This window comes from Sorex araneus, chromosome 1 (assembly GCF_027595985.1).
Source record: "Sorex araneus isolate mSorAra2 chromosome 1, mSorAra2.pri, whole genome shotgun sequence".
Taxonomy (NCBI): Eukaryota; Metazoa; Chordata; class Mammalia; order Eulipotyphla; family Soricidae; genus Sorex; species Sorex araneus.
Window position 1 is genome coordinate 433,839,411 of NC_073302.1, and position 18,756 is coordinate 433,858,166.

The 18,756-nt window shown below is 54.4% G+C and overlaps 1 protein-coding gene across 3 annotated transcripts in view; it reads right to left on the reverse strand.

The window, feature by feature from the left end:
* The window catches only part of SLC13A4 (solute carrier family 13 member 4), a 48,750-nt gene extending 32,603 nt beyond the window's left edge, over positions 1–16,147 (reverse strand). The window contains exons 1-3 of one of the 3 annotated variants that reach the window (XM_055121136.1): positions 16,077–16,147; positions 15,453–15,907; positions 8,229–8,357 (exon numbers count right to left, since the gene is read on the reverse strand). In XM_055121136.1, the coding sequence (XP_054977111.1) occupies positions 8,229–8,357; positions 15,453–15,551 (228 nt within the window). In that variant the 5' untranslated portion in view covers positions 15,552–15,907; positions 16,077–16,147. Of the gene's footprint in view, positions 1–8,228; positions 8,358–15,452; positions 15,908–16,045 lie in introns of those variants that run through there. The other 2 variants (XM_004608238.2, XM_055121139.1) reach the window with 2 other exon arrangements.
* Between the last annotated feature and the right edge of the window lie 2,609 nt (positions 16,148–18,756).

Here is an 18,756-nt window from a genome sequence, read left to right on the forward strand (position 1 = left end):
TGTGTGTGTGTGTGTGTGTGTGTGTGTGTGTGTGCGTGCGCGCACGCACGAGTGCATGCGTGCGTGCGTACAGCTGTGCTGGGAAAGAAGAGAGCAAACAAGATGATCACTACTGGAAGTAGACTGGGAGACAGGGTGTGTGTGTGTATGTGTGTGTGCGCGCGCGCTCGCGTGCGCGTGTGTGTGTGTGTGTGTGTGTGCACGTGCGCGTGCATGCATGCAGCTGTGCTGGGGAAGAAGAGAGCAAACAAGATGATCACTACTGGAAGTAGACTGGGAGACAGGGTATGTGTGTGTGTGTGTGTGTGTGTGTGTGTGTGTGTGTGTGTGTGTGTGTGTGTGTACATGTGCAACTGTGCTGGGCAGGAAGAAGAGAGCAAACAAGATGATCACTACCGGAAGTAGACTGGGGAAACAGGGTGTGTGTGTGTGTGTGTGTGTGTGTGTGTGTGTGCGCGCACACGTGCATCTGTGCTGGGAAGGACGAAGAGAGCAAACGAGAGGATCACTACTGGAAGCAGTTCCTAACCCGCCCCTCTGAGAGGCTGCTCCAAGCCAGCTCCATGCAGTTTACTCCCCAGAGGGCCCTGTGGCCCACCTCGCCCCCTCTCAGTCCCTCAGTCCATCTTGTCTGACCTGCTCTAGGTTGTGGGCTTTACTTGGGGTTTCGTGCCAGGAATCGGGCCCCGGGACTCCCACCCACGAGGCTTCTATTCTCCCTCCGGTCCTCAGTCGGGGTCTTATCAGTTCACCAGCTAGACCCCGGCCTTTGCGGGCAGATCAGACGGGCTCAGAGGATGGCAGGAGAAACCCTGCCGTGAGCGACAAGGAGCCTCGTGGCAGCCCACCCAGAAGAGCGCTGCTAGGCGCGGGGCTGAGATGCCGCACCAGGAGCAGGGGGCTGCCGGGGAGCAGGGGGCTGCTCAGGAGCAGGTAAAAGAGACCCCCCGCCCCTCCCGGCCGTGCTCTCTGGGCTGAACCAGGACAGATGGCTCTCGGGGGGCTGCCAGCTCAGCCTCCTCACATGGATTGGGGTCTCCCTGAAGGTGCTGTCTTTATGACTCTGTTCTAGGGTCGCACCCGGCAGTGCTGAGGGCTGCTCCCCTGGTGATGAGCTCAGAGATCGTTCCTGGCGGGGCTTGGGGCACCACAGGTGGGGGGATGGAGCTTGGGTCAGTCTCTGACACAGCAAGCATCTTCCTCGGGGCCAAAGAGAGTGGGAGTGGGGAGGGTGCTCGCCTTCAACCTAGTTCAATCCCTGGCACCCCCACGTGCTGCCCCGAGCCCACCAGCAGTGACCCCTGAGCCTGCAGCCTGAGCACTGCCAGGTGTGGCCCCCAAACAAACACAAAACAAAGCCTTGTCCTCTCTCTCTCTCTCTGGCTCTCCCCTCGGTGCTCTTGGCTGATGCTCCGAGCCTGTAGCTCGCACTGTTCTTAGCACTTCACTCCTCAAGTGCCCCACCTCCGGCTCCAGCTTCGTGGCCAGAATTTGATGCGCCGGACACATAGGTGTATTGCTGCAGGTGCAGATTTCAGTGCCTCGCGGCCGATGCCAAACACCACGGGTTCTGCCCCACACCAGCGAGCACAACCCTTGGCACCGCTGGGTGTGATTCCTTGGATGCCCGCAGCAACAACAGCAACAAACAGGAGCAACAACAACCAACAGATGCGAGTATTCTCCTGGGATCTTAGGATCCTGGTTTCCTTACATCTCTGCTGTGTGGCCTTGAGCAAGTCACTTAACCTCTCTGCACTTTAACGTCCTCCTGTAGGCTGAAGATCAAATCAACAGCCCGGTGTCCAGGGGATTCAGTGATCTGCCATGTTCAGGACCTCCCCGGGGTCTGGCACTGGATAAGTCCTCGAGGATTTGGCAGCCACTTTAGACCGACGGATGACTCCTACTGAGTTTTTCCTTTTTTATGCGTTAAGCTTAATTTAATCCTCCTAATGCTGTGGAAGGCACCTTCAGCTCACACTGGGTCATGTTTTCCTCAGCTCAAAGCCAAGAGTCCTTTTTTTTGTTGCTTTTTTGGGTCACACCTGGCGATGCACAGGGTTTACTTCTGGCTCTGCACTCAGGAATTACTCCTGGTGGTGCTCGGGGGACCATATGGGATGCTGGGAATCGAACCTGGATTGGCCGCATGCAAGGCAAATGCCCTACCCGCTGTGCTGTCGCTCCAGGTCCTGCCAGTAGTCCTTTTCATACAAACCACCCCCATTTGTCCTGATTCAACTTCCTCTTGCCAGCATCAGTCCACGCTCTCATCCTGTCTACACTGAGCCAGTCATCACGGGTCATTCCACGCAGCTTTGGCCCATCTGGAAACCCGATGCCAGGCTGACTGCAACTTCCTTTGAGCGCTCCTGTTAGTCCAGTGCCCACATGTCACCCAAGACTCTTTAGGTTCAGCTGTCCAGCCCGCACATGGGTTCCGCACCCTTGGGTGCTCTCACCAGTCCGCAGGGCCCCTCTCATTGAGATTGTGTCCCCTGGTGTCTACCCCATCCCCAACCCAGGGAAATTTTAAAGAAAAAGTTAATTTCCATGTGTCAACAATTTGTGCTTTAAAGTTCAAGGTCACTATAAAGCCTTTTAGAAAGTCCCTAATCAGGGCCGGAGCTATAGCACAGAGGGGAGGGCATTTGCCTTGCACACAGCTGACCTGGGTTCAATCCCCAACATCCCAGATGGTCCTCCCAGCACCGCCAGGAGTAATTCCTGAGTGCAGAGCCAGGACTAACCTCTGAGCATCTCTGGGTGTGACCCCCCCAAAAAAAAGGCAAAAAAAAAAAGTCCCTCATCAAAAACCAGCTAGCACAAAGTCTGGATGCGTTCAAGGGGAGTCCCATCTACCCCTCAGGGAGAATTTAGTAAATCCTTTGTGGCACCAGAAAGCTGGGTGCTGTTACACAGGGGCTGTCTGAGTGTGGCTGATTCTGCTAGAAGAGAAAGGTTCCCGGGGTCGCTTCTACTCTTGTGTCTCTCATCAGCAGGTGAGTTCCCTGGAGACCATCCACGCTCCATACAGAGCAAACTCCAAGCCACCCACCCACCCACAGCCGCCATGTAAGAAAACAAGTCGTTTACACGTGTATGTCCATAACACGGGACCTGGAGCTCCAGCCAAGAGACTCAAGAGAGTCGGGAGGTGGGGGCAGAGTTGGGGAGGGAGGAGTTCAGAGAGGGGGGCATAAGGGTTCTTGGAGGAGGGATGTCCTACATGGGTGAGGGCTGTGGTATTGGAATCATGTGCATAGGAACTATTGGTACCAATATTATAACTCACAAGAACTCAGTCAATGAAAAGATTAAAAATAGGGGCCGGAGCGATAGCACAGCGGGTAAGGCGTTTGCCTTGCACTCGGCCGACCCGGGTTCGATCCCCGGCATCCCATATGGTCCCCCAAGCACTGCCATGAGTAATTCCTGAGTGCAAAGCCAGGAGTAACCCCTGAGCATCGCTGGGTGTGACCCAAAAAAAGCAAAAACAAAAAAAGATTAAAAATAAAGTAGCTCCTTGAGTTTTATTAAAGTACTAATGCTTTTTTGGTTTTTTTTTCTTAAAGAAAGGGGTGGGAGCAATAGTACAGTGGGTAGAGCACTAGCCGTGCATGTGGCCAACCTGGGTTCGATTCCCAGCCCTCTCCATACAGTCCCTTGAGTTGTGGCAGATGTGATCCCTGAGCACAGAGCCAGGAATAAGCCCTGAGCACTCTCGGATGTGGACCTCAAACAAAAAACAAAAAAAACAAACAAACAAACAATAAAAGAGATTTAAGGGTCAGAAAAGAGGATTTCCTTCCTTTGGGTCACCTCCAGGGACCTGGAACATCCCCTTTACACTTGAGGTCGAGAATCATAAACAGTTTTGTGCATGCTGAGGTGGAGGGCACGAGAGCCCAGGTACCTCAGTCACCCCGACATGGGCTCCCGTGGAGATGGACGCAGACCAGGACACACCATGGGGGGAACGGGAAGCAGGGCCTGGGTCCCAGGCTGTGTCCAGAAAGTGGATGTCTGGCATGACCGTGTACCCGTCCTGGAGCAAAGACATCAACTCCGAGGAGGAAACAGCTCTCTGGCTGCGGTCTGTGGAGAGGCTCCGCCTGAGAGGGCCGTTGGGCAGGATTTTTCAGAGAACGAGAATTAGAGAGAGAAGAAAAGTACCTGCCCTAGAGGTGGGCAGGGGCGGGAGGTGGGGGCGCAGGAGGGAAACTGGGGACGTTGGTGGCGGGAAATGTACACTGCTGAAGGGATGGGTGTTGGAACACTGTCTGACTGAAGCCCAACCACACGACTTCGTAATTGTGTGTCTCATTGTGAGTCCACTAAAAATTAAAAAAAGCAAAGAATGGAAACATTCCAAGGAGCAAGAAGACCCGAGTCCCAGGCAGGGGCCTGGGCAGCCTGAGGAGAGTCAGGTGGGTGTTGGACTTGAATGGAGCCCTGGGAGCCAGACAGCACGCAGGTTCCCACGGGCCCCAGGGGCCGTTATGCGGGGCTTGACCACCTACACTTTTTTTTTTTTTTGCTTTTTGGGTCACACCCGGTGATGCACAGGGGTCACTCCTGGCTCATGCACCCAGGAATCACCCCTGGCGGTTGCTCAGGGGACCATATGGGATGCTGGGATTCGAACCTGGGTCGGCTGCGTGCAAGGCAAACGCCCTACCCGCTGTGCTATTGCTCCAGCCCCTGACCACCTACAGTTTCTACTGTTTGGTAGGGAGAGTGCTTTTGGGCCACAACTGGTGGTGCTCAGGGATTACTCCTAGTTGTCAGCTCAGGGGTAACTCCTGGTGGTACATGGGGAACTGAATGGAGGTCAGCTATATGCAAGGCAGGTGCCTTTATTCAAAAATTTAAAAAAATTGAATCACAGTGAAATACACACATATAAGGTTGTGCATGATTGGGTTTCAGTCATACAATGTTCCAACACCCGTTCCAACTTCTCTCTCTCTCTCTCTCTCTCTCTCTCTCTCTCTCTCTCTCTCTCTCTCACCCCTGTGAAGTTCTAACTTTCCCTGTCTGCACGCCCTCACCAGTGTTTCTCTTTAGTCTGAAACCCGGCTAAAGTGACTCCATTTGGGGTAAACTACAGCCCAGCTGCGAACCCCCCTCAGCCAAAGCCACTGGGCCGGACAGGTGGAGCAGCGCTGTTTGCGCCAATAACAAAACTCGCCACCGTGTTTCTCACCCGGGAACAGCATCTGTCCTAGCAGTGCCGCTGCAAGGAAGTCTCTCACCACACGGCTTCCTTTTCTCCTCAGAAGGGCAAAGGGCTGCCTCCCGACACTCAGAGCTGTGCGAGGCGGGGCCGGCAGCGGGTACTGGGATGAAGCATCGCCTGGCCATAGCTCCGCCTGGAGGAAAGGCTGCTTGGCAGCCCCCACAGAGGGACACCCGCTTCGGGCGCGCGCCAGCTGCCAGGCACAGTATGCAGAGATACGCTCACACTAGTCACCCGACTCATTCACTGATTGCCTTTTGGGTCACACCCAGTGGAGCTCAGGGGCTATTTTTTTTTTTTTTTTTTTTGCTTTTTGGGTCACACCTGGTGATGCACAGGGGTCACTCCTGGCTCTTCACTCAGGAATTACTCCTGGCGGTGCTCAGGGGACCATATGGGATGCTGGGATTTGAACCCGGGTCGGCCGCGTGCAAGGCAAACGCCCTACCCGCTGTGCTATCACTCCAGCCCCTCAGGGGCTATTTATATGTATGTGTGTATGTGTGCATGTGTGTGTGCGTGTGTGTGTGTGTGTGTGTGTGTGTGTGGAGAGTGGGCACACTAGGCAGTGCTCAGGGCTCTGCACTCAGGGATCACTCCTGGATGACCATATGGGGTGCTGGGGATTGAACCCAGGCCAGCTGTGTGCAAAGGCAGGAGCCCTACCTGCTGAACTATTTCTGCAGCCCCACTCAGGGGCTATTTCTGACTCAGTAGCTGGGATCTCTCCTTTGGGGCTTGGGAGGGACCCTGTGGTACCAGGAACCGAACCTGGACCTCCTGCGTGCAGAGCATGCATTCCATCCCACTGAGAATTGCTCACGTTTAAATTTTACTTAAGGGCCAAGGAGAGGCACAGGAATTAGATCTTGTTTCTATCCCCAACGATGCATGCCACCCCCTGCGGCCCCAGCAGTGCCGGGTGTGGTCCTACAGGCCCTCGAGTAAGGCCCAGCACGGCAAGGCCCCATCTTGTGGCCCCTGCATTGAACCAGCAGCCTGGATGGTGGAGACTCAAGAGTGGCTTCTGGACTCCTGAGCACTGCTTATAAGCCCCTCCCTCCAATCTATATTTTTATTTTGGGGGAACCACACCCAGTGGTATTCAGGGCTTATTTTTGTCTTTGTGTTCAGGGATCATTCTCGGTGGTGCTTGGGGAACCATGGGCTACTGGGGATTGAACCCAGGTCAGCCACATGCAAGGAGAGTGCCTCACCTGATACTATCTCTGTCCCCCCCCCCAACCACCAATGTACGTAAGATTCGTTGCTTTCTACAACTTCATTTTCTCCTCTTCACCCTGCCTGTCTTGCTGGGGTTATTTTCACGGATGAAAAGAGAAACTTATAAGTCAAAGTTAATTTCAGGTTTTTCTTTTTCTTTTTCTTTTTTTTTTTTTTTTGCTTTTTGGGTCACACCCAGCAATGCTCAGGGGTTACTCCTGGCTCTGCACTCAGGAATTACTCCTGGAGGTGCTGGGGGGACCATATGGGATGCTGGGGATGGAATCTGGGTTGACCGCATGCAAAGCAAACAGGCTACCCGCTGTACTATTGCTCTGGCCCCTCAAGTTTTTCTTCAGTCACATTCAGGATTGTTCTTTGCAGCAAGCCCCCAGACCCAACTACTGATTCTCTCTCCACAAAGGGACAGTGTGGGGGTGCCTAGGTTAGAGGTTAGAGTCACAGGCTAGTTTGGGGGTGGATATTCCATGCTGTCACCATCTTCAAAAATAAAAGCTCTGCTGAGGGTATTTGGGATTCTGTCATTATTCAATCTCTCTCTCTCTCTCTCTCTCTCTCTCTCTATATATATATATATATATATATATATATATATAAAATGCACACATGCAACCCTAAAACAACAAAAGGAAAATACATCAAACCCAAACAAATAGAAACTGATCAGCTGAGTCCATCACATATAACAAACAGGGGACCACCGGGCCCTGCCGTTGGGCTTTCAGGAAAACTGTTATCTACGGGTGAAACATCACAGAGCCCGATTCTTAGTGCCTTCCTTTCAGCCTCAGGGTTTAGTGATAACTCTCCATGAAGTCATATGACCCTTGATGCACGGATTTCTCAGGGGAGTATAAGCCAGGACATACATCCTGTTTGTTTCAGGGCCACACTAGACAGTGCTCAGGGCTGATTTCTACCTCTGCATTCAGGGATCACTCCTGCAGGGCTTGAAGATTGAGCCCAGGTGAGCTACGTGCAAGGCCAGCACCCTACCCTGCTCTCTGGCCCATATACTTTGTAATCCAATGGGTGTGTGATTAAGTCCAGTTCAGCCACTTCCTACTTTGGAATCTAATCTCTGAGCCTCTTCCATCACCTGTAGACTGGTAACACCAATTTGTAGATAGTAACGGCTGCTTTGCAGAATTCTAAGGACAGATACAGCACTTGTGGTAGAACGCCTCGTTCTTGGCAGGTATTTAAACATTGTTCCCCCTTTCTCTTTTTTCTCTGCCTCTTGGCTCAAGCGCTATTATTTGGTCTTCATCAAAAACTAAGCAAAGACCATGTGGTAGAATGAGGCGCTCGGGATGCAACTAGTGTCCATGAATGGGCCCATCCTTCGTCTCTCTCCTGGCTCAGCTTTCTAGTGAGATTAGAGTTCCGGGAGGTCCTGTCCTGCTTTACAACTCATGGCTGATGAACAACGGACTAAGAAAGATCAGTGGCGGCCTCAGGTCTGTGTGATGTGCTTCGAGGGTTTCAGAGGCGAGGAGCAATTGCTTGTGTGATTAACCCAATCAGGCGTCCTGAAAGGTGCCTTCTGAGCCAGTTGGAGGGAGAGGGGGAGTCACCGGTTAAGGGAGAGGAACTCAGGGGCTGTGTTAGAGATGAAAGGAAAGACCCTTCTGACTCTCACTCTTCTGCCTCTTTCCCTGACCCTGCCCTGGACTCTGGTCTCTGACTTCTGGGGTTGACCAGCAGCCTGGGCAGGATGCCGGACTGTGGAACTCACCTCATTGGACCGGAGCACTCCGAAGAATGGGTAGAGGAAGGCGGGCACCAGGGCTGCGGCTCCGAGGGGCACGGCCTCCGAGACCCAGTACACAGCCGTCACGATCAGCACGTAGGCACAGGCGGCTTCCTGGAGCAGATGAGAGGGGGTACGGGGTCACCGCATCAGCCACCACCCCTGAGAATGTGAGGGAGGCCCCAGAGTCAGGGGCCCTCCCAGGGGTACAGAGACACAGCCTAGGGAGGTGCAGGAGCCGGGTGGCCTGTGTTGGGCCCCTGCTTTGTGGAAGGAGCATGTCTGGAACAAGGCTGGTGTTGGTTGGTGGGGTGGTGGCTACTGGGTTGACAGGACCCCAAAGCTGTGGAAGGTGGAGTGAAAATGAATGACAGCATATAAACCAGAACCGGTGTGGGTGGGCTGTGGGGAGGGGGGTGCAAGGGTGTGGTTCCTGCCTTCACTTGGAATGTAGCACTATAGCACTGTCGTCCCGTTGTTCATCGATTTGCTCGAGCGGGCACCAGTAATGTCACCATTGTGAGACTTATTACTGTTTTTGGCATATCAAATACGCCACGGGTAGCTTGCCAGGCTCTGCTGGGCGGGCAGGATACTCTTGGTAGTTTGTCGGGCTCTACGAGAGAGACAGAGGAATCGAACCCGGGTCAGCCACGTGCAAGGCAAATGCCCTACCCGCTGTGCTATCTCTCCAGCCCGGGTGACTTGGACTGTCACTGTCACTTCGTTGCTCATCGATTTGTTCGAGCGGGCACCAGTAACGTCTCTCATTGAGAGACTTATTGTTACTGTTTTTGGCATATCCAATACACCACAGGTAGCTTGCCAGGCTCTGCCATGTGGGCGTGATACTCTCGGTAGCTTGCTGGGCTCTCCGAGAGGGGCGGAAAAATCGAACACGGGTCGGCCGGGTGAAAGGCGAATGCCCTGCCACTGTGCTATCACTCCAGCCCGACTTGGACTAGGATCAAATATTTGGGTGTTGCATTCATCCAACGTAGAGGTTCTGGGGAGTGGCAGGTAGGGGTAGGGCCACCTGTGTGCTGAGATCCTCTAGTGTGGTTGGAAATTCCCTTGCTGGGGTGGGGGTGGGGGCGGGGGCGGGTTCCTTGCATCCCTGGTCTTTCCCACTAGATGTCAGCAGCACCTTCCAATTACCAAATGTCGAGGGAGGGGGTAGAGAGCCAGGGCCCTCCCTAGGCGGAGTCGGCTTCTCATGGCTTTCCGGACCACCCACCAGTGCACAGGAAACCTCCTCCAGCAAGGGGAGGCCGAGGGCCACCTGCCTGCAAGGGAGACCTGGACACTGACCAGCGCTGGCTCCCTCGCTTTGCCGGCCGTGAGGCCTAGAGGGGTGCCCAGGATAAATGAGTGCACCAGACTTATTTGTTGCTTTTCGGGAGTGTGTGTGTGTGTGTGTGTGTGTGTGTGTGTGTGTGTGTGTGTGTGTGTGTGTGTGTGTGTGTCGGGGGGGGGGGGGGGCGGGCGGAGAGCACACTTGGCTGTACTCAGGGGCTGCTCCCGGCTTGGTGCTTGGGGGTTGCTCCTGGCTGTGCTGGGGTGGGAAGCAGGGGGAACCCCCGGAAGCTGGGGACCCTGCACACAAATCACGTGCTCCCTTTCCAGCCCGTGAGGTCACCATTACTTTATTTATTATTTATTTATTTATTTGACCATTACAGGGCTGGAGCGATAGCACAGCGGTTGGGCGTTTACCTTTCACGCGGCCGACCCGTGTTCGATTCCTCCGCCCCTCTCGGAGAGCCCGGCAAGCTACCAAGAGTATGGAGCCCGCACGGCAGAGCCTGGCAAGCTACCTGTGCATATTGGATATGCCAAAAACAGTAACAATAAGTCTCTCAATGAGAGACGTTACTGGTGCCCACTTGAACAAATCGATGAACACGGGATGACAGTGACAGTGATAGTGACCATTACAAAGCTGTTCAGGCTTGGGTTTCAGCCATACGGTGTTCCAACACCTCACCCTCTACCAGGGTCCTCAGTTTCCCTCCCCCCCCCATGCCCCCATCCTCCTGCCTCTTCAGTAGGTACTTTTCTTCTCTGTTTCTGTTTCTGTCTCTGTCTCTCTGTCATCTGTCTGTCAGTCTGTCATCTATCTGTCTGTCTCCCCCCGCCCCTTGTGGGCATTGTGGTCTGCAATAAAGACCCGGAAAGGTTACCAGGTACCCCCCCTGGCCTACTCCGCGCTTAGCCTTGCCCAGTGCTCTCATGTCTCATCACCGCTCTTCCCATGGCTCTGCACTCCTTGACACCAGTCCCCGGTACTGCTGCTGGCGGGTGCTGGCACTGACTCATGGTGTTGACAAAGGCCACTGGCTTTCTGGGGAGAGACCTTTTAATGCTCCCTACGGTGGACTTGGAGGGCCTCTGCATGCCTACAACCCTTTAGGGGGGGCTTCCCAGCAGCACTCCGGGAGCCCCAGGGCCGCTCCTAGTGGTGCTCAGCCACCCAGGCTGGCAGTGGGCCAATGAGGACGTGGTTCGGCCTGAGCCCTGTGGCGCCGGGGTCCAGCGGGGCCACCTGGTGGTGCCGGCCGGGTCCCTGCAGTGCTAGAGGAGAGGATGGGCCGGCGCTGGGGGAATGGAAAGCAGGTGGCCCTAAACGCTGTGTCCTCACCCTGGCCTCGGTGTTTCTCAATTTTCACACGGCTCTGGCCCATCTGTGCTGGCTCGGAGCCACCCCAGGGCCCTGGGGATCCGGAACCTGACACTTCTGGTTCTGTTGATCTCTCCCTTGGGTTCAGAACATGGTTCTCAAAGCCTTCCCTGCACACGGGTTACAAAAGGTCGCGTGATGCCCCCTTCATGAGGGGTACTGGGAGAGAAGAACAGGGCTTGGAGAGAGAGAGAGAGGGGGGGGGAGGGAGAGAGAGACAGAGATAGAGACAGACAGAGACAGACAGAGACAGAGAGACAGAGACAGAGAGAGAGACAGAGAGAGAGGGAGAGAGAGAAACTGGAACTTTCCTCTGTCGGGGCCAGTTTTGTTCAGAGCCGTGGCAAGCGAGCACAGACTGTTTTGGGGTCACATCTGTGCTGGAGAAGGGGACTCCTCCCTGTGCCTGGCGGGGGATGATGCAGCATGGGGATTGGGACACGTGTTCCAACCCTTTGAATCATCCAAGCCCCAGAGTAAATGTTTTGTGGGAGGCTCGGGGACTTCCCAAGCTGTGCTTAGGAGGTAGGGGGTCCCCTTGGGCAATTCTTGGTCAATCCAGCCAAGGGTTCGAAGCAAAGGCTCAAGGATGTGTACTACCTGGGCACTGCACTGCTGGGGGTCCCTGGTCACCCCAGTGGGCTCAGGAGCCAACAGGGAAGCACCCTGTGGTGCTCTGGGCTCTATGAGGTCCCAGGAACTGAGCCCAGTTCGGTGCATGCTAGGCGCGAGTGCTAACCCCTACACAATCTTCTGCTCCCACCTCATCCCTGAATAAATTTTTTGATGTTTTGCTTTTGGGCCACACCCAGCGGTGCTCAGGGCTTACTCCTGACTCTATGCTTAAGGATCACTCCCGGTGACCATATGTGGTGCCGGAGATCAAACCCAGATCAGCCTGGTGCAAGGCAAGTGCTCTACCCACCCATCGTACTATCTCTCCGGCCCTAAGCCCCAGAGTGAACGTTTCAGCTGTAATTAATCACAGGCATTGGGGCAGCTCACGGACGAAGTCATCTAACATCCATCCCGAAGTATTAAGCACCGGATGAGCTGTTGCTTTTCTCAGGACCATCCTGAGCGCAGAAGAACGGACACTTTCAGGGCCCCTCACTGCACGTCCTCAGTACATTTCTCACTCTGTTCACTTCGAATTTAAAGAAGTTTTCTTTGCCTCTTCTTGACCCCCTCAGAACCCAATAGGGAAACTCCGAGCCAGAGCACCCCAAAGGCTGCACTGCCAAAGTCCCATGTCCCTGCCGCTAGTCAATGTTGGGTGGACAGAACTGGAGTCCCTTCTCTTATCTATTGGACAGAACCGTCTGGATACCCTATTTCTAGAAAGCCCTTTCTCACTACACCACTGGTCAGCAGGAGGAGAGAGGCCGGCGATTCCCAGGACTCTCTGGAAGGATCCGTGGCTGGTTCTCCCAGGCTCCTGCTCACAGAGGAAGCAGAGCTGGCCCGACTTGGAGACCGTGACGCCCCTCCACCTCTCTGCAGGCCTTGGGGGGCTGTCCACCCGCTCTCAGCAATGACCTGGAACCTGGAAACACTTGGATATTCCCCACTGGGCTGGGCTGAGTGACCCCTATACTTAGGCCCCTCTTCTTCTGGAGCAGGGTAAACTGAGGCCAGGCCCTGGAGGTAGCCCTCCTTTCCTCAGAGGGTGCCATGGCTTGTGGGGAGGGAGGGAAGAGGGGAGGGGACCATTCCCATCGGTTGGTGCTACCATGCCCCAGCGGACCCAGGGGGCTTTGGCTCCCTGAAGAGGAGGAGGAAGAACCTCATCCTCGCTGATGTGGGGACCCCTCCTGTGTGGCGAGCCTCTTCCGGAGGAACGGTGACAGGTTACAGGGGGCTGAAGGCGTCCACACTGGGGCTCCCCTGGCTGCCCCCGTGAGCTTTGCTGATGCAAGCACGCTCAGGTACTGGGCGCTAGACCCTCCAAACATGGGAGAGCCTCCCACCTGTGACAGAGACATCCCGCTCTGGCCCCACATCACGTGTGGCCACTCAGGAACTGTCCGTGGGGGCAAGACTATCACAAGGGCACCTGCTTGTGGTCCAAGCTCAGCTTCATTGGTTATTTATCTTGGTTTGGGGCCCTCACGCAGCTGTGCTCAGGGCTTACTCCTGACTTTGTGCTCTGGGATGAGTCCTGGTGGGGCTCAGGAGACCAAATGCCGAGAACGGGATCCAGGTGTGCTGAGTGTGACACAAGTGTATTCCCCGCTGTAACCATCTCTCCTCTTCCCAAGCCCAGCTTTTATTTATTTATTTATTTATTTATTTTTGGGTCACACTTGGCAATGCTCAGGGGTTACTCCTGGCTCTGCACTCACTCGGGAATTACTCCTGGCGGGGCTCAGGGAACCATACAGGATGCTGGGAATCGAACCCGGGTTGACTGCGTGCAAGGCAAATGCCCTACCCGCTGTGCTATTGCTCCAGGCCCCCCAAGCCCAGCTTTAAACATCACCTCGGACCTGAGTGCAGACTTTGCACACAGACCCGGGTTCCAGCCTGGCACCGCGTGCCCCGGTGCACAGAGCCAGGAGTGGCCCCGAGTCCTCTAGAGGGCTGTGGCCTCCTCCCCAAACACCTCTCCAGGGCTGGGCAGGGCTGGGCAGATGGTGCAAGAGCACTCGGCGCGCACTTTCTCTCCCAGTATTCTTCCCTCAAATATATAGATTACGTGGCCTACATAATTTTGTTAGTTTTGGGGCCACACCCAGCAGCGCTCCTGCCTTACTCCTGGCTGGGCACTCAGGAATCACTCCTGGCGTGGCTCAGGGGACCATATGTGGCTCAGGGGACCATATGAGAAGCCGAGGATTCAACCCTAGTTGGCCACGCCCTGCCCACTCTATCGCTCCGCCCCCACTTGGCCTACTTTAATAACTGAATATTTTCCCCTTCCGGTGGACACTTCTTACCATCCATGCATAACTAAGAAGGCTCCTGGTGAGATGTGGGGGACACTGCAGCCTCCAGCCAAGGCCCCCCTAGACAGGGCTGGCTGAAGGGGACTGTGGGTACGCCTGACCTTGTAGGAGGAGGACGAGGGCTCTGGCTGTGGGGAACTTCCCTTAGATTCACCCGACCCTGGGGAAAGCCCCAGAACAGAGACCACCAAGAACCCAACCATTTGGATGGTTCAGACCCAGGAAACCATCTGCTGTGACCCCTGGAGACTGTCCAGCCTGGGTTTAAGCAACATCCTTCTGCTGTCTTCGTTCTCCTAAAGATTTAAGTCAGGGCCTGGGCAGTCCAGCAGGCAGGACAGCCTTGTCTTGCACCCAGAGGACTTGGTTTGGTCCCTGGAACCCCATATGGTCCCCTGAGTCCCACCAGGAGTGATTCCTGAGTGTAGAGCCAGGAGTAAGCCCTGAGCATAGCTGGGTGTGACCCCAATCTCAACCCCCCTCACCCTCCAGAAGGATTTAAGCTAGTTTGTGTTTAAACTGGTTCTCTTGATATTTTATTTTATTCTGGGGCATGTTTTTTTTGGGGGGTGGTACCATCGTTCCAGCCCCATGGATCTCTTGATTTAACTTCACCATCTTAATCTTGGTTACCAAGTTACTCCAGGAGGAGAGAAGAAGGCAGTCTTCCCCTCCCAGAAGAAGAGTGAGCTGGCTTTAGCCTTATCTCCCTGAGGGGGGCGCAAGGAGGACTTGGGGGGGGGGTAGAGACCCTGTGAGGAAGAAAAGGAGGGCAGGAGTTGGGGGAGAGGAGCTGGAGGAGGAGGGGGAGGAGGGAGAAGTAGAGGAGGAGAAGAGGTGGGAGCTGACTTGGAGGAGGAGGAGGAGGAGGAGGAGGAGGAGGAGGAGGAGGAGGAGGAGGAGGGGAGGGGAGGAGAGGGAGGAAGAGGTGAAGGGGAGGGGGGAGCGGGAAGGGCAGCAGAGAAAGGAAGGGAAGGAACCAGCCATGGTGCGAGAAGCAAACCAAGTGTCTGCCCCCTCCAACTAGCACAGAACTAGGTCAAGGTCATGGGGCTGGGGCGGGGAGTGCTCCCATTTCTTTTTTGCCCTATAATTTATCTTTCCTTGGCGGCAGCAACAAGATGCGATAATGCAAGGACCTGGCACACGGGACCCGGGCCAGAGGCACCCACGACTCCCACTTGAAGCTCAGAGGCAATTTGGGAGATGGGGAACTTCTTATCGGGGTGTCCAAGCCCCAGGGTCCACCCGCACCTGGGAAAGGTACCCCCCCACACTCCCTTCCAGTCCGAAGGGGCCCTCCCCCTCCCTCCCTAAGGCCCAGAACTCTAGAGGGCCCCATGTCCCCTCGGGCCAAGGCCCCAGCGTCCTTCTCTGCGTGCCAGGCAGCCTCACACACCACCCACCAGCCGTGACCCCTCCTCGGCTCTCAGTCCCGAAAAGGGCAGAAAGTGAGGGTCCCCCCCATCTTTCAGAAAAAGCATTTCCGTTCCTTCAAGCCACCCCCAAACCTGCGCTGAGGTCCCGCTTCCCATCCGGGCCGCGGGGCTCCCTCAGCCCGCGGGGGCAGGCGGTACTCACGCTGCTGGGGTGGAGCAGGGGCAGGGGCAGCAGCAGCAGCGGCACGAGGATGACCAGCAGCAGGTTCCTGGCCCGGAGGAGCCTCTTCAGCCAGCCCATCCTGGACGCGCTCTGCAGCCGCGCCGAAGACTTCTTCCACCTCCCTCTCTTGGAAGTGACCGAGCTCCCCGCTGCCCAGTGGGCACCCAAGAGCGGGCTTTGGTCTTAGGTGGGACTGGGGAGCATCGTCTTGTGTGCAGCAAGCAGGGACTGGGAAAGGAGGACCGAGGGGTGCATAGTGGGGCTCCCTCCCGGCTTGCCTAGCGAGAAAGCAACTTCTTCACTTGAGGGCTCCGCAAAAGCACCCTTAAGCCTGTCCAAGTCACGCCTCACGCTTCCAAAGCGGCATTGAAAAGACTTAGCAGAAAGCTACCAAGAACCTAGGGCGCTGTCCGGCATCTTTCCTCCCTGGAGGCCTGTGGGGGGCAGGATCAATGTCACCCGTGCAGAGGGAACTCCAGCACCCCCCTCTCCCCTTAAAACCGACCCCCCCACCCTGTGCAGCCGAGGCTACTAGACCAGATGGGCTGCACTTCTCTCCCAGGACCTGGCACCTTAATTCAGCTCAAAGTTCTCTCTTTGCACCTGGTCTCCCACTTGGCCTTGGAGCCGCCAGAGCCTCCAAAGCCCGGGTGGGGGGAAAATCCCCAAGACATTCCTTGTTGTCATGGGACAAAATCTTGCTGGAGGCCCACCTTTAACTTTCATTCACCTATGGGAAGCCGGGCCGAGGCTGTGGCCCCGCCCATTCGTCACAGCCAATCAGCACACGGCAAGGGCGGAGTCGGCATCACTTTCAGAATCCCTGCTTGATTGGTCCCAGCGGGGTCCTGCTGATTCCGCAGAACCCAGGCAAAGTGCAAGGCTGTTTTTGTTTCCCAAACAGTTGAGCGGCTGGAGCGATGACCGTCTTCCTTAGCATAACGTCGCTTCCCCAAGCCCTGCCGTAGACGCAGAGTTTGCCCTGGGATGGCCTCAGCCGACTCGTCCTTAGGAAGGATGATTAATTCTAGAGAAATCGCCCCAAGGGGGCACAATAGTAGACTTTCACGTGGCCTCAATTGCTCCCGCCACCTGGGTGAATGCACCGTGCCTAGCCCAGCAGAAGAATTAGCCTGTTAGGAGAGACACAGAGTCTCTCAGAGGGAACTCTGGCAAAGTCTATATGCCAACTTCATTTCTAGCTCCGTCCAGTTTAGATGGCAACGGTCTTTCTGCCTGGAGAAGGTGCTCAGATGTTCCTACCCACTGTACTCTCACTCCAGCCCCCAGTTATTTATTTATTTTTTTTTTGAGATTACAGTCGCGGTGCTTGGGGGCCACTCCCAGCTCAGCTTGGGGGCGGGGGAGGGGTACCATGCGATGCCAGAGATTGAACCTACAGGTAAAGCATATGCCCAAGCCCTTTGAACCATCTTTCCCGTTTCCTTCTTGATAATTTTTGAAGGAGGGTATTTGGGCCACTCCTCGTGGTACTCAGGGGTTATTCTGGCTTACTCAGGTGTCGCTCCTGGTGATGCTCAGGAGACCTTATGCAGTGGCAGAGATCCAACTCAGGCCGGCCATGTGCATAGAAGCACCTTAACCCCTGAACTATCCCTCCGCACCCACCCCCACCTTACCCTTTGAGAGCCCAAGTCCCCCTGACATTCTGTTGTTCTTGCAAGATGCTTGTTGAAGACCGGCTCTGTGTTTACCACCATTGAGCCTCATTTTTGGGGATGATTTTGAAACTCAGAATGAACTGTACCGTATGGGTGATGTTTTGGTGGCATATTTTGAAGAGCTGAGAAAATAACGAACAGCTTGTGGATAATAATGAAGTCAACATCATTCTCGCACCCAGGAACCACTTGCAGATGCCTTAGTGAAATCACCCACAGCTAAAGATCCCACAGAACCCAGTGACTTCTATAAAGGCATTTTTACTACACGGTAAATGAATGTTTGTTGTATTAAATCAGATAGGACAAGAGGAACTGAGATCAGCAATCCTCCTTCAGGATTCCATCTATTTTCTTTCTTTCTTTTTTTTTTTTTAAGTAAGTAGATTTTATTTAGAGGTTTCTGAGGGAAGGAGGAAGGGATAAGTGGGAGAGAGAATAGTAAGAATAACGCGCTCAAGAGACAACGAGGGCTTCTCCAAGGGTGGAGGAAGCCCCTACACATAACCGAGCTTTAGACACAAAAGTATGAAAGCATGAAAGTACACATCTCAAGAGGGGAGATGCGGGCGACACATGTGCTCGGCCACTTAGGCACAAGCAGCACATGGGCTCAGGCAGCATATGCGCCAGGATTCCACCTATTTTCACACCACAAGAAGAACTTTGGCCAGAACACAATGATTGAGAAATGTTAGACAAATCCCACTAAGCGCTGTATCGAGAGGTATCTACAACGGTCGAAAGCTTAGAAGCAGAACATTGAATGGGAGTTGCCAGGAGTGAGGGTGGGGCAGGGGAATTGTTCTAAGATCCATTGTTCCAGGTCATACAACAATATGAATAAAAGCGAATTTTTCAGTGTGACCCACTTTAGCCACACACTTAAAAAAAAAAAAGGCTCAGCTGGTAAATGTTATGTTACTCAGTTGTCTCCATCACAGAAAGTAAAGACATTAAAATGGGTTAGGAAAAATCAGAGGTCCCATGCAGAGTCATTTAATAAGCACTTTAGAACAATTTGCTTGGAAAACAGCTCCTGGCTGATTCAGATGGTTCTCTTTGAAACTCAAGGTGGTATAAGAGGGCAATGAAAGCTTCAACACGAGAGATGTTTTTCAGCATCTTACCTGGACCCCAGTGATACCAGTAGCCATGAAGTGCTAACCTTAGAGGAAACTTCCGGAGTCTTTAGGTCCTGAGAATATCCCAGCCATATAGGCATGGCAGAATGGGTTCATGGGCCATGGGCACATTGCCACAACACCATTCCCACATCATTATGTGAGTAGCAATGACAAAAAGTGATCAATTGTATTGGGTGTGTGGCGGGGGTTGGGGAGGGTTATGGGGGGCGAAGAGGGTGGTGTGACATGGCCCACTGAGGCCCTCGGATTCCATTTCTGCTTAGCCTGCTGCTTTCTGCTGCGGACAGAATGGAGTGCTGCTTAAATCTCCGTGGTGCTGGTAATGGGCATATTTGATTTTGAACGAAGTCATGATTACAAGCCTTCCTGTGGGAAAAATAATTGCTTGGTTTTGAAAGAGGAAGCCTCAGTTTCCTCTGGCTGTCTACCTCCGTTTTAGCTGTTCTACGTTTT